This window comes from Physeter macrocephalus, chromosome 2, assembly GCF_002837175.3.
Source record: "Physeter macrocephalus isolate SW-GA chromosome 2, ASM283717v5, whole genome shotgun sequence".
NCBI classification, from domain to species: Eukaryota; Metazoa; Chordata; class Mammalia; order Artiodactyla; family Physeteridae; genus Physeter; species Physeter macrocephalus.
The window spans coordinates 114,072,013-114,086,380 of NC_041215.1; the positions used below are offsets into that span (position 1 = coordinate 114,072,013).

A 14,368-nucleotide genomic window follows, 5' to 3' on the forward strand; every position below is an offset into this window, starting at 1 on the left:
AGAGATATGGGGATATATGTATATGTATAGCTGATTCACTTTGTTATAAAGCAGAAACTAACACACCATTGTAAAGCAATTGTACCCCGATACAGATGTTTAAAAAAAATGAAGTATTGATACAACAACAACAACAACAACAAAAGTATGGATGTGACTAAACTATGTCTATAATTCTTATTGGACAAGCAAATGAATTTGCTTGTGATTTAAACTTCTAATTTCCTCCCCTCTCTGATTTACAGTACTTCTTTCATCACAACATAGAAAATATTTTACAGCAAGAGATACCATCACAGTATTTGCAATTTTTTCCACAGTGGTCTACTCTCTCAATTCAGCCTTTGCTCAAGTGTAATGAGAGGCTGGTCCATAGTCATTCATTTACAGTGTCTGAGTGAAAACTACAGAGCACACATTACCCTCTCTTGAGAACACTCCGATGTGTCAGAATTCCAAAGGGAAAAATGGAACTTTTCATCTGGGCAGGTGAATGGCAAAAGGGACCAAAACACAAGATGCTTGTGATGAGGGTGTGTCAACGGCAGAAAGTGCACAAAGGAAAGCTGATGAGACAGCCCACACCCCACTACCCACGACCATCTTCTCCAATCCGTTTCATGGAGCAATCAAAGGATATTCTGAACCTCCCAAAATGCCATCAATCCTTATTGAGAAGGAAATAAAACATCTCTCTCTTAAGCCTTTGCAGGAGTAATCATCAGAGCAAGCTGGCCTGAACAGGGAGCTTTGGCAGACAAAGATGGATTTGTCAAAATAAATAAATAAATACAGACATACATAAATTAAGTAACCTCCACAAAATATGAATAGAAAGTTGATGATAATCTCCCAATTCTATTGTGTAAAGGGTAAAGAAACTCACAATTGTGCTCTCCAGGTCTAATACAGTAAAGAATAGGCTTCTTGATGAGATGTTTCCCATAATGTACAGCAGAGCTGGGAATTTTGTGGCAATAATACTAAAAAATAACCATCTAAATGATTTAGCTAAAACATTCATTAACATTCCAGATCTAAGTCTCTAAGTGGCCCCTCCCTCCTCTTTGTTTCCTTCCCTGGCTCTGATTTTCTTCTTTAGCACTTTTGAACAAAGAAGGGAAGAAGCCTCTTTTGATTGTTTAAAAAGGCTTCTTAAGCTAGCTGACAATTGCTCAAGTGTAAAATAACTTTATAAAGATCACTGAAATGTTCTTTAACACTAGACTCTCCTTAAACAAGCCATATTTCTGTGGTCCCTGTTGTCTCTGTGTTGCACAGCCTGTTTGGCAGTGTCCAATTCTAGTACCCATGAAGAAGCAGCAAACAACGTCAACTAGTTCTTTCAGATGAATCTGAATCATTATTCAATAGATGAGTCACTCATTTTGGAGTCAGAGGGCCTGATACTGGTTTGGTTCTTGAGTTACCAAGTTCTCAACCAAGTTACCAAGTCAGGGATTTCAATTACTGTGTCCTTGGGATTCTGCTGTGAAAATAAAATGCCTCCTATGTCAAAGTTCTTTGTAAACTTTAAAGCATTATTCTGCTATCTCTTATTTTTGTGAATATTCCAGGAATGAAAGTGACTCTGTTTTTATAATGTATTGCTTGTAGTGGACTTTGAATCCTCAGAGGGTAAGAAGGGGTGAGGGTATTTTTCAAAATAGTAGGCTAAAGTTAAAAAAGGTTTCATAAAGATTGTTCCAAATATTTTTTTAAAAATTAAAGAAATAAGAAATCTGTACTAACTGTGTTTTAATAGTTTGAGTAATTATTAGGCTTTTTTTTTGAATGGTCAATTTACAAAATTTAATTGTTTCTTTTAACAATTTATTTTTTACAAGTACTACATTCATATTTTAGAAAAAATCATAGAATACATATTAATAGAAAGTAGGAAATAAAAGCCATGCAGTCATAAATAATCACTGTTAATATTTAGATGCATAATATTTGATGTTAGATCATATTGTATATACTACCTTGAAGCATTTTCATTAAAACTGTATATTATTGGCATCTTTTCGTATCAATAAATAACTTCAGTAGCATTGTTCTTAATGGCTTTATAGGCTTTTATTTATATGTTTATTATTTTTTAGAGATGATATATTGATTTTCCATGTTCTTTTACAAAATGAAGGGTGGGTGTTAAAAGTTTAGACTGTAGACAAGACAGGTCTGTGTTCAAATCTCACTTTTTACCATACAAGCTGGAAGTCTCAGCAAAAAGACTTTGCCTCTCTATGTTTGTTTCTGCCTCTGTAAAATGTAAACAGTAAATTCAGCTTACCCTCGTTGTGAAGATTAAGGGTAATAAATGCAAAAGCTCAGAGCTCCTAACACACAAATATGTGATCAATAAGTGGTAGTTATATTTAAGTTTGTGTTTGAAAACTTTGAAACATTTGTAAAACTTGTAAGGATCCTTTTATCTTCAAGCATTTAATTACTGAGTCCCAACACAGACGTTGTTCTCCCTGTTTTTCATTTGGATTTTGGCTCTATCAGTTCCATTTGATCCTCCTAAACCATTAACTCTTGATTACAGGGAGTCTCACAGGAAAATAAACAGAGGAGGCAAAACAGCAGCAGGCCTCTCATTGCACTCCCAGCAGGAGCCTTTTAAACCAATTGATGCTAAATCTCATTAGACTTGAAGTCAAAATCAAGATGTCCAGGGTTTGGACCAGTAAAAAAGCAGATAGAACCAATAGAGGGTTAAATGTTAGATGTGAGAGATCAGAGCATGGCTTCCCACCTCTCCCTTCAAAGTAAAGGAGCTCTGGCTTTTATCTTTCCTAGTATCAGTTTACAAACTGTAAGATGAGAGTGTTTGTACTAGAAGGTCTTTAAGACCCCAGCTCTGGCACTCTATGAATATATAACTACTTACATGTCACCTCATACTACAATGGGGCAGCTCAGTGGTGCAAATTACTAAGAGTTGATCTATATACTTGGATCAAGGGCAAACCACACTGGTTATATTTCTATTTGGGGAAAATCTAGTTGAAACGAGTGACTAGAGAAGGACATAAATACCAGGGGAAAGGAAGGAAAACAAAATGGAAAATAAGAGGGAAGATTATGTTGTTTGTTGGTATGGTGAGAAGAGTCAGGTGTCTGTGTGTAAATGGAAGCATGGAATTTTATGTACAGGAAATAACATATTATTCTTCTTATTATTTTGTATTTACTGCCAACCTCCCCTCCTTCCTTAGCTTTGAAGATGGGAAATTCTAAATATCTTGTCGCCACTTCAGCCAGGGTCAGTGGATCACTCTGATTTACCATGCTCTAGGAAACATACCACCTCTATTGTATCTGCAAGCATGCATTTATAGGCATTGGTATTTAGTTTTAATCTTTCATTTTCCAACAGAAAGAACAGATTTTCTAAAGAATAAACAACTGTAGAGGAAATCACAATGTACTATAACAAGGAGGTGCTACCCCAAGTCCAAATCTGCTAGAAGTGATTTCTATGAAACTTGGAGATACAATTTGAGAAAGAAGTACAAAAATGATATCTTTCTTAAGAAACTGAAAAATAATTTAACTTTGTGTGTAATTCCTAAATATAGGGATACTATAGAAGGTTTATCATTACGTCTAACATGATGTCATGACCTGAACTCTGTCTAAATCCTTGAGGAGTCAGGGAGAAATAAAAGAATAATAACAATGGAAAAAAGTACTTTGTTAAAGAAAAGTAAAGCTTACAAAGAGTAGTATAACTAAAACAATATAACCAGACTTTAAGAAAGTCACTGGTTGAGAAAACACTGCACAAAAAGGCATAGATATTTTGCTGATAAATTAATCATTTGAAAGAATGAGGGATACCCCCAAATTAGTGGCAAATCAGAGAGATCAGAGTGATTTTTGATATCCCAATAATGTCCAAGAACTTGGGAGACTAAACAAATGCAATTTGATGTTATGTTCCTATTTAGGGGAAAAAGAAAATCAAAAAATCTACCATGCATAAGGAGAAATAGTTCTTCATTAAAATATATAAACTACCAACCCATGCCTCCAAACTAAAACAGAAAGCACCAACATGATCTGTATTTTGAAAGAGATCAACGTAGGGATAAAGCTTGCAGCTCTGGGCAATTTTATGTGTGTGAGTAGACAGCAGTGGAGAATAAATTGCAGTGACTGGTCAACTGGAATGGACAAGGCATTTCCTAGCATAAATGTTCAAAATTCCTTCAACTGTTAGCGACGATAAGACTATATATCATATAAAGCAAAATCTAATATAATATATATCATTCAAGTTTATCCCATTGATGAAAATGAAAGACGTACTCTCAATAGATGAGGACAAAATAAAGCGAAAGGAGTTAGTGCAAGTAAATGATCAGGTGCTTGAAATATTCACAGTATTGTCTTTTATTTGGTAAACTTTATATGTAGAAATTGAGCCTGTCTGAAGAAATTTTTTTAAATGTAGCTGTCAGTTAGAATGATTTTGTAGTAATTCCTGTGAAGTGATGAGGCCCTGAATTAGAGTCATGGCAGGAGAAACAGAAGATAGGAATTTGAGAGCTGTTTTATAGGAAGACCAAAAAGGATTTTGCTTTTAATTGGATGATTTTAATGAAAAGCAAAAGATTTTAAAAGCACATTTCAAGCCTTCATAACACTGACAAAAAATAGGAAAATTGGGAAAGGATCCATCATATCTCTTCATAACATAAAAAAGTGCTCAATCGTGTGTAGTATAGAAATATTACAAAAACAAGGATTTTTTTTAAGTATAGTCAAAAACACATCTCCTTGTCTTTGTTCATGCTGGGGTTTTTGTTTGATTTTTGCTTTCCTTTTGATCCATTTCAGTCCCACTCTACCAAAACTCTACTTCTATTCCAAGCTAAATCCAATAATGATAGAGCCGCAAATGACACTCTGTAGCCTCTTTAACTGATTTAGTCTTTTCCTACAATACCTGGCATATTGCTCTCAGAATATTATTTCCTCAAACAGAATGTGAAGTCTTTGAGGGAAGATTTGTCTTTCAACTCTGTACCCTCATTGACCGACACAGTGCCTGGCCCAAGATAAACATTCAATGTATTAATTCATTTACTCTTTCACCATAATAAACTAACAAGTTAAAAGATTACTACTTATATAGGTAACACTTTGGGACAAAAAATACCTAGTGATATGGAGTGCCTTAGTAAGAAGAGCTCCTTCTCCTGTCTTGATAGATAAAATAAAAAAAAAAACAACAATACCCAAGTATCATATCAAGGATACTGTGAAGGAATCCTTGACATATTTTGGAAGAAATGTAAAACCAATAACCTGAGACTACAATCATTTATCATCAAGTAGCAGCTGTTGTTAGAATTGATATTGATCCTTGGTAAATTGCAACCAGAGTAACCTTGTTATATCGTCACAAAATTTTCCCACTACATCATTTAGCTATGAGATGCTTCCTTAACATGTGTCCTTAGGTTTTTCTCTTCTATAATCAATCACAAAAGGAAAAAAAGTTGTGTATAGAGGTAACCCAAAATGTTTTGGGGCATTTTTCAATTAAATATTTTCTAGAAGAAAATATAATATGAATGCATAAAATAAATGATTATTTTGAAAAGTCATCCTATGAAACGATAGTTAAAATTACAAGGAGCTTTTAAGTGATCTAGTTCAGTCTTCTCATCATTGAAGTAAAGAAACTGAATCTGATTAAGAAATATGACCAAGGCTGAAGTGTCAAAGAGTTAGTGTGAGATTCCTGACATCCAACTTAGTTTCTTTTATCCAATTATCATTAAGGAAATGAAAAGTGTTAGTTCCATAAGTTGTTAGAAGTTTAATAGCAACTTGAAATAAGGAACTTCCTTCCCGCAGCCTCTCTGTTATTTTAGCAATATGGCTCCCATGTGGGACTACTGAAAGCTAGACTTTATTAATTAATAGCTCTGCCTCTTATCATTTGTATATTATCTAACCTCTCCACATATTAATTTCCTTAACTCTTAAAATGGGACATATATTATTACCTAACTCATAGAGCTTTGTGAAATTAAAGTGAAATAGTTAATTTAAAACACTTAGTGTAGTACTTAGGTTATAGTAAGAACTCAAGTTTCAGCTGATATTACTATTACTATTTTTTTAATTTCATAAAATAAGTCAAGGTTTTGATTTACTAAATTGTAAAGACAAACCCAATTGAAACTTTCATAGCTTCAAATGTCATTATTGAGAGTGACATCATTGTTTCTGCATTCTCATTTTGCTTGAAATTCTACTAGTTTATGCATCATTAGGAAGCATACATAGCACAAGATCATAAATCCTACAGGGGAGGCCAAAGGTGTCTTATATTTCTCTTTCCTTCTTCCTTCCTTCCTTCCTTCCTTCCTTTCTTGCTTTCTTGCTTTCCTATAGATTAGTAAAAATCTCAAAGATCATTACAATATATGTTAAAACCCTTGCTAAAATATCTTTATCAAAGTTATGAAATCTTAACTGATGGCAAAGTGATAGAGGTATAAAATAAAGTATATAGAATTATATTTTCTGAGCAGTCAAATATTCAGCCTATATTCAATTATTTAGAAGCTGATCAAATTTGTGAAATACCAAACCCCTTTTTCTTTCTTCACCCTTCACTTTTCCTGCCTATACTTTGTCCAGTTTTTCAATTCATTTATATACCCATCCTAGAAGAGAAAGGACAAAGAGGAGGAAAAATGCAAATCTGTTAATAGAGTTATTTCTTAGCAGATTGGAAAGAAGTGGAGAAAACTTTAAATTGTAATGATAGATCCATTATGGATCACCTGCTCTACCAATGTGGAACAGCTACAGAGGAAGACAGTTCCTCTGTCTTCCCCTGGCCTGGATACTTGATGTGTTTGTTGATGTTTTCTGAAAGAGGTAGGACACTTAATCTTTAAAACTACTCACCACAAATGACTGAATGATCCTGCAACAATTGAAACATGTCCTCCTCTATAAAAATGCACTGAAGCTTTTACATTAAATTCAACTTTCTAATATCATTAAAGCTAAAATATCTTTAGCTGCATCAATGCGTTAGCCATTCTTATTCATTGCTGTTGCATTTAATATATAGCTCATTATACTAAACAAACATAAACCTGGGTAACTCAAAAGAAAGAGACAAAACGTATCCATATTAACAGAAAAATAATCCGTGCAGAAATTCCAAAATCGTACTGAACACTTAGTTGAAAATGTAAGGCAGTATGCATTTAAATAAATATGTCAAGAGAAAAGAAAGGCAGCAAGGGAACCTAAAACCTCTTGATAGACTGAATATACAAACAGACAATGGCTGGATCATATATGAAATCAGTAGTCTAATTCACACTTACAGCAACCTGCCCAGAAAACCATAGCTAAAATAAACAGCCCAGGAATGCAGTTGACTTATAAATTGGACTTGCAGGAAGCCTGATTGTTACCTTTAGTAGCAATCCAGGAAGCTAAACAATAACTTCTGTTAACAACTGGCCCTAAATGACCAGGATTTGATTAATAACTAGCAGCTTCCCTAATTTTTGTCACCACTTTCAACTTAGAGCCAACCAGAGAAAGCCAAATATGTACACCTAACCCATAGGATGCTCTGCTTCTAGTTAGCCCTCTTTTAGATTCCCTATGCCAATAGCCTCCAATCAGGCCATTCCTGAAGCCTTTCTTTTTCTCCACTGTAAATGTTTCCCATTCCTCCGTCTGCCCTTGAGTCTCTCCCAAAACACAAGTGACAGTGGTTGACTCCCTTGTTATAGTAAGCTCTGAATAAATAGTTGGTCTTATTTATTTCAACACGATTGAACACCCACTGTACATCCATCAATGGACAACATGCTTAGATATATTAGAAAGTCAACCATCACAATATTCTGTGAGGAATTTTTTTGTCCCCATTTTACAGATACAGAGAACTGAAGTCTGCAGAAGTTTAGATAGCTTCTCACGTTTTCCTATTCTACATCATGTTATAGTAAGTGCTTTTGGTATATTATTTTGGTAAAGTTTTTGAGATAATAGTAAAAGGATATCTAACGATAATAACAACAATAGATATAAATTAGATGAATGCTTTCTAGCATTACTTGCTTTTGTATCTGTCAACGTGCTGGATAAAAGTCAACATTGTATTTTTAGTTGACTCACTGCTTTAAGGTTATACTTTATCAAAATATATATAGAATTTGAAATAATGAAAAGCATAATAAAAATAACTTCCATAACTTATTTTCTAGAAGAAGACATCAGCAGAAATAATTTGCTTGTCAAGCAGTGATTGCATCAACATGTTTTTCATAGACAATGTGTAGAAAACTTTATAAAAGAATATAATTGTTTACGATATTGACAAGGAAACAAGTAAAAATGAAATTTGGGTGATTCTAAAAGAAGGGAATAAGTATTGATTTGCCTAGCATTTCAGATACTCTGCAATTTTTTTAAGTTAATTGCCTAACAATCATATACGTACTATTGTGTTTATTTTACAAATGAAGAAGCAAAGTTGTAAAGATATTCAGAACTTTAAGCCTTTCAGCTAGTGAGCAGGGGAGTCTATATATAAAAACTGAATTACTTTTTGGTTTCAAAGTCCAACAAATATGCTCAAAACTCCTCTGATTAAAATTCACTTTAAAATGTTCCCTTACCACATAAGTTGGTCACAGAACCTAAAACTGAAGTAACATTTTTTAACTATAAAATAATATAAATTAGCCTTATAGGAAAGAAGGGGGGAAAACAGCATTTGCACATATTAGAAATTACCATACAAGTTACATAAAGCCAGACAGAAAAAAATAGAAAAATATAGATGAATAATAAGGCTTTTTAATGCCTGAAAATAAAATGATATTTAAGAAAAATTCCTTTAACAAAGACCTGAAAAAGTAAAAAGAAATATACAGATAACATTGTTTAAATAATAACATGGAATAAGAAATGATGAGTAAAGGCCAAATAATTCCTCATGTGATTTCTACTTTGTCTTACTAATTCCATTCAGTTAACTCAAACTTTTACTATGAATTCCTTGCACTGAGCGTAAACTAAGATAAAAAGAAAAGTTAGAATTTGAGAATCCTTATAAAAAGGAAAAGATTCAAGCCCTTGGCCTTTATAACATTTCATGTTAAGGAAGGAAACTATTTTCTTGAAATTTCCGTTTTAATAAAGGTAATGAGTTTGTCACATAAAATTATAAATGTCAAAGTTATGATTTGACCATTTTGCTAAGTGTACAGAGAAGAAAACGGTGCCTCTTTTACACACCTTAAAGATGTTTTGCCTTGCCATAAACAAAACACTGATGCTCAATATCTATCATCAGTTGATATAATTTTTAAAATTTTTAGTTCTGGGGCTTCCCTGGTGGTTGAGAGTCCTCCTGCCAATGCGGGGGACACGGGTTTGTGCCCCGGTCCGGGAGGATCCTGCATGTCGCGGAGCGGCTGGGCCAGTGAGCCATGGCCGCTGGGCCTGTGCGTCCGGAGCCTGTGCTCCACAGGGGGAGAGGCTGCAAAGGTGAGAGGCCCGCGTACCACACACACACAAAATGTTTAGTTCTATCTCCTCTCCACTGAGTTACAAGACATATTTTTCATATGAATGAGAAATTACTTGAGGTCTCTATCTTTGCCTCTTTCTATACCAGACCTTCTAAATGGGGGTAGGTGGGCAAAAAGTATAGGGAAGGTTGGGAGATGCATTTTACAAGAAAAAACCTAGGGAGTTTCCCAAACAACATGTATCTCAGAGGTTGAGGTTGATGCCAAGAAAAACAACCATATTGAAAATAACATGTTCTAATCACTGTGAAGCAATAGTATGTATAGTACAGACAGACTGATCCGGCTCTTCCATTGGCCATGTGACACCATTCAAGTCACTTAACTTTGTGACAAGTTTCTTCATTTGTAAAATGGAAATAATGATAATAGAACCTCATGGGATTGTTGTAAGGATTAAGAGACAATATATATGTGTTGACACATAGTAAACACTAGGTTTATCATTGCTGTCAGTTTGAAACAAAGCAAATTACTTTGTTTTAGAGAATGAGCAGCAAATGGAAAGTTTTCTTAAGCCAATGGTCACGACAAAGAGGATGCTGTTTGTTCCATGAGGTACGACAGTGTTCTTAGAGGGAGGAGGAGACCAAGAGAAAAGAATTGCTTTCTAGAAAAAATTAAGCATCACGTTTATGTCTTTTCAATTGAAGAAACTGATTACAGGCTTCTCTATGCTCCATAAAGGCTAATGAATACTTGATTATAACACTATCATGCTACACTCTGTCTTTGTATCTCCGTGAGTCTTTTGTTAAACTTGGTACATTTTGAAAGTAGTAGTTATGTCAAAATATTTGAATCTCAAGTGTCTAATAATGGCTTACATGCAGAGGTACTCAATAAATGTTGAATGTTTATGGTTTCCTTTGCTGTGCAAAAGGTTTTAAGTTCAATTAGGTCTCATTTGTTTACTTTTGTTTTTATTTTCATTATTCTAGGAGGTGGGTCAATAAAGATCTTGCTGGGGTTTATGTCAAAGAGTGTTTTTCCTATGTTTTCCTCTAAAAGTTTTATAGTGTCTATCTTACATTTAGGTCTTTAATCCATTTGGAGGTTATTTTTGTGTATGGTGTTAGGTAGTGCTCTAACTTCATTCTTTTACATGTAGCTGTCCAGTTTTCCCAGCACCACTTATTAAAGAGGCTGGGAATAAATGAAAAAACGTATTGTTACAAATGAAACAATGGACAAAGGATTAATCTCCAAAATATACAAACAGCTCATGGAGCTCAATATTAAAAAAACAAACAATTCAATTAAAAAATGGGCAGAAGGGCTTCCCTGGTTGCGCAGTGGTTAAGAATCTGCCTGCCAATGCAAAGGACATGGGTTCGAGCCCTGGTCTGGGAAGATCCCACATGCCGCGGAGCAACTAAGCCCGTGAGCCACAACTACTGAGACTGCACGTGTAGAGCCTGTGCTCCACAACAAGAGAAGCCACGACAATGAGAAGCCCGCGCACCACGATGAAGAGTAGCCCCTGCTCGCCGCAACTAGAGAAAGCCCTCGCACAGAAATGAAGACCCAACACAGACAAAAATAAATAAATAAATAAATAATTTTTAAAAAAAAATGGGCAGAAGACCTAAGTAGACATTTCACCAAAGAAGACATATAGATGGCCAAGAGGCACATGAAAAGATGCTCAACATCACCCATAAAAAGAAACGAAATTGAGTTATTTGTAGTGAGGTGGATGGACCTAGAGTCTGTCATACAGAATGAAGTAAGTCAGAAAGAGAAAAACAAATACCATATGCTAACACATATATATGGAATCTAAAAAAAAAAAAAATGGTACTGATGAACCTAGTGGCAGGGCAGGAATAAAGACGTAGACATAGAATGTGGACTTGAGGACGTGGTGGGGGAGGGCGAAGCTAGAGCGAAGTGAGAGTGGCATCGACACATATACACTACCAAATATAAAATAGTTACCTAGTCGGAAGCAGCCACATAGCACAGGGAGATCAGCTTGGTGATTTGGGATGACCTAGAGAGGTTTGATAGGGAGGGTGGGAGGAAGGCTAAAGAGGGAGGGGATATGTGGATATATGTATGCATATGGTTGATTCCCTTTGTTGTACAACAGAAACTAACACAGTATTGTGAAGCAATTATATTCCAATAAAGATCTATTAAAAAAACAAGAAAGGCTTGGAATATGTTAGGCACTTAATAAATGCTGACTCTATCAAAAAGTAAATAAATAAATAAATAAATAAATAAATGTTGAATGAATGATGAATGAATTTTCAAAAATAAACAAATGAATGAATACATGGATTGACAGTTTTCAGAGAAAGAATGGTATTCATATAGAGTGGGCTTAATATTTAAAATGAAATGGAAACTCCTTTCAGAAGCTTCTTTCAAAAGTTAAATCTTCATCTTAGAAATGATTCAGAAGCTCCCCCAATATGACTGATTTAGTTCAAAGGATTGCACACTGTTCTGTTTCTACCTCAACTTGACAGAAGATATTTAATGTCTCCTAAATGAGTAAAAAAAGAGTTGTACTTGTATTGTCTCTTGACTAATAAGTCATGTCATTTTATTGAGCAAAAAAGTGGAGAGCCTATCTTGGGAAGAATTTTCATTTATATACAAACACGTACAGATTTATTAGTTTGAATTGGTTGTAGATTTTCAAAAATTAAGGTTTTCTTTTAACTGACTTAAGATGAAGAAAAGTTTCTCCTTTTGAAATCTTGAAGATATTTCAGAGTGCATGTTGTATTGCGCATGCTTACCTTCCAAAATTAACTATATATGGCAAGCTTGGCATATCTTTTGTTGGTATAACTTGCTTTTAATTTAGGAATCACACTGATTTGAGCTACATAATTTATTTGGTAATTTTAGTACTTATAATGTATTTCCATGACTTTGTTTCTCAGAAATAATATGAGAGGTGGTATATAATTACTTCTTACCCTATTTGAGTCGATTCTTGCTCTGGAAGTATAGACGGGAGGTGGGATGTTGAAAGCCTGAGGGACCAGATATTCCTCAGCATCCATCATATCTTCTAAATCCTCTTCATCCAAGAGATTCTGAAAGAACTTGCTGTCGTTTGGACTGGGAAGCTTCATACGATCATCACCCTAAAAAATTGCCCATCAGATATACACACAGAAATGATTCTTTCCTTCATTTTAAATATGTGAACTTTGTAGCAAATTTATGTAATATCAAAATGGTTGCAAATTCATGCACTCATTAAACAAAATAATTATTCAGCACAATTACCAGCCATATAGAAGCTTATAACATACTTAGATATGACACGGTAAGATAAAAACATTTAACACAAGAAGAATGTGATAAGTGCCATTAGAGATGAACACAGCAGAATGCTATGGCTATTTTGAGAGAGGCATAAACCATTTCAGATCTGAGAATAATGGTGGGTTTCACTGTCAAGATGGTGTTTGAGCTGTGACTTTAAGAGTATATAATAAAGAAAGAGCAATTGACTTATCAATCTTTATTTTACTTGGTTGGTTTGATAGTGTAGAGCTATCAGGATACATTGGATCCATGGTTTGCTCTATAGTATAATATTGTTAAAGTGATAACATTCAAAATCACAGCACTGGTGGCAAATAACATAATGTGGGTGGGAGAAACACCAAAACAATAGTTACACTCTTACCTCATCTATTTCTTAAATAGAATTTTAAAATTTGTTTTGTGATATTTTTGTAAACTTTTAAAAATTAAAGTTAATTAGGGAAAAAGTTAGCTAGAAATCATTATCTGCTAAAATCTGACTTTTATCTTCATGTCAGACTATTGATATAAACACTACCTTGTTTTATTGAGGAATCTTAACTCAGTGTTATCGAAGGTCCACTTGTTTATGGTTTAGGTAAAATAATCATAAAGAAATATATTACAACTTTTAAATGATCAAATCCATTTTTTCTAGTGTTACATATAAAATGTTCTTTTGGTCTATTATTTTATTTTTGTACATTAATTCATCTGAATCTGAGTTATTACTTGAATATTTCATACCTCCCAAAAGAAAAAAAAACATATTTTAAAATATTTTTCTAGGAAATTAAATGTCAATATATTGAAACTTTTAGTTCACTGCCTTCAAACATGGACACGATTAAAACAAAAATCCATCTTCCTTTTATTCCAGGAAGAGACGATTATAACAATGAACATGACTAGCAGAGTACTACAAGGCTTGTCTGAGGATAAAGGACTTTTTATGTACATGAATAATCATAATTATCTGGCAGTTCAACAATAAAGGCAGTTGAGTACTAAGGGAAGATGCTTAGAAGTGGTTCTGACATCAAGTAAAAGTCATTTCACATGATATTTTGCTTAGCTAATTAATTGATTTGTGAATGGTGATATCCATAGTTCCAAAGTCCAGATATTACTACTGTCTTGTAGTGGGTTTGTCATTGGGATATTCTCAAAAATCTAAGTCAATGTACAAACCTGAATAACTAGGTATCTTTGAGGGTCTCGAGCCATCCTCGAAAATTCAGCAGCCAGTTCCTTAAATTTAGGTCTACTGTCAGCATCAATCATCCAACCTAGAAATTCACATGCAATAAAAGAATCACTATATCCATAATTTTATGAAAATAAAGACTGTTTGAAAAATATCATTTAAATAAAAATGATCTGAAAAAAACAAAGAAAGCTAATGAAAGAAACAATCCAATAGGTGAGATTCTATCTCAATCAGTTTGCTGACATTCATAACTAAATGTAACATATTATAGAACAAC

The 14,368-nt window shown here is 34.0% G+C and overlaps 1 protein-coding gene across 5 annotated transcripts in view; it reads right to left on the minus strand.

Moving 5' to 3' along the window:
• ERBB4 (erb-b2 receptor tyrosine kinase 4) overlaps positions 1 to 14,368 on the minus strand; it is a 1,129,074-nt gene that overhangs the window by 27,669 nt on the left and 1,087,037 nt on the right. For all 5 annotated transcript variants that reach the window (XM_055089875.1, XM_024124587.3, XM_028481564.2 and 2 more), the window contains 2 exons: positions 14,073 to 14,170; positions 12,542 to 12,712 (listed from right to left, as the gene is read on the minus strand). In XM_055089875.1, coding sequence (XP_054945850.1) covers positions 12,542 to 12,712; positions 14,073 to 14,170 — 269 coding nt within the window. The remainder of the gene's footprint in view (positions 1 to 12,541; positions 12,713 to 14,072; positions 14,171 to 14,368) is intronic.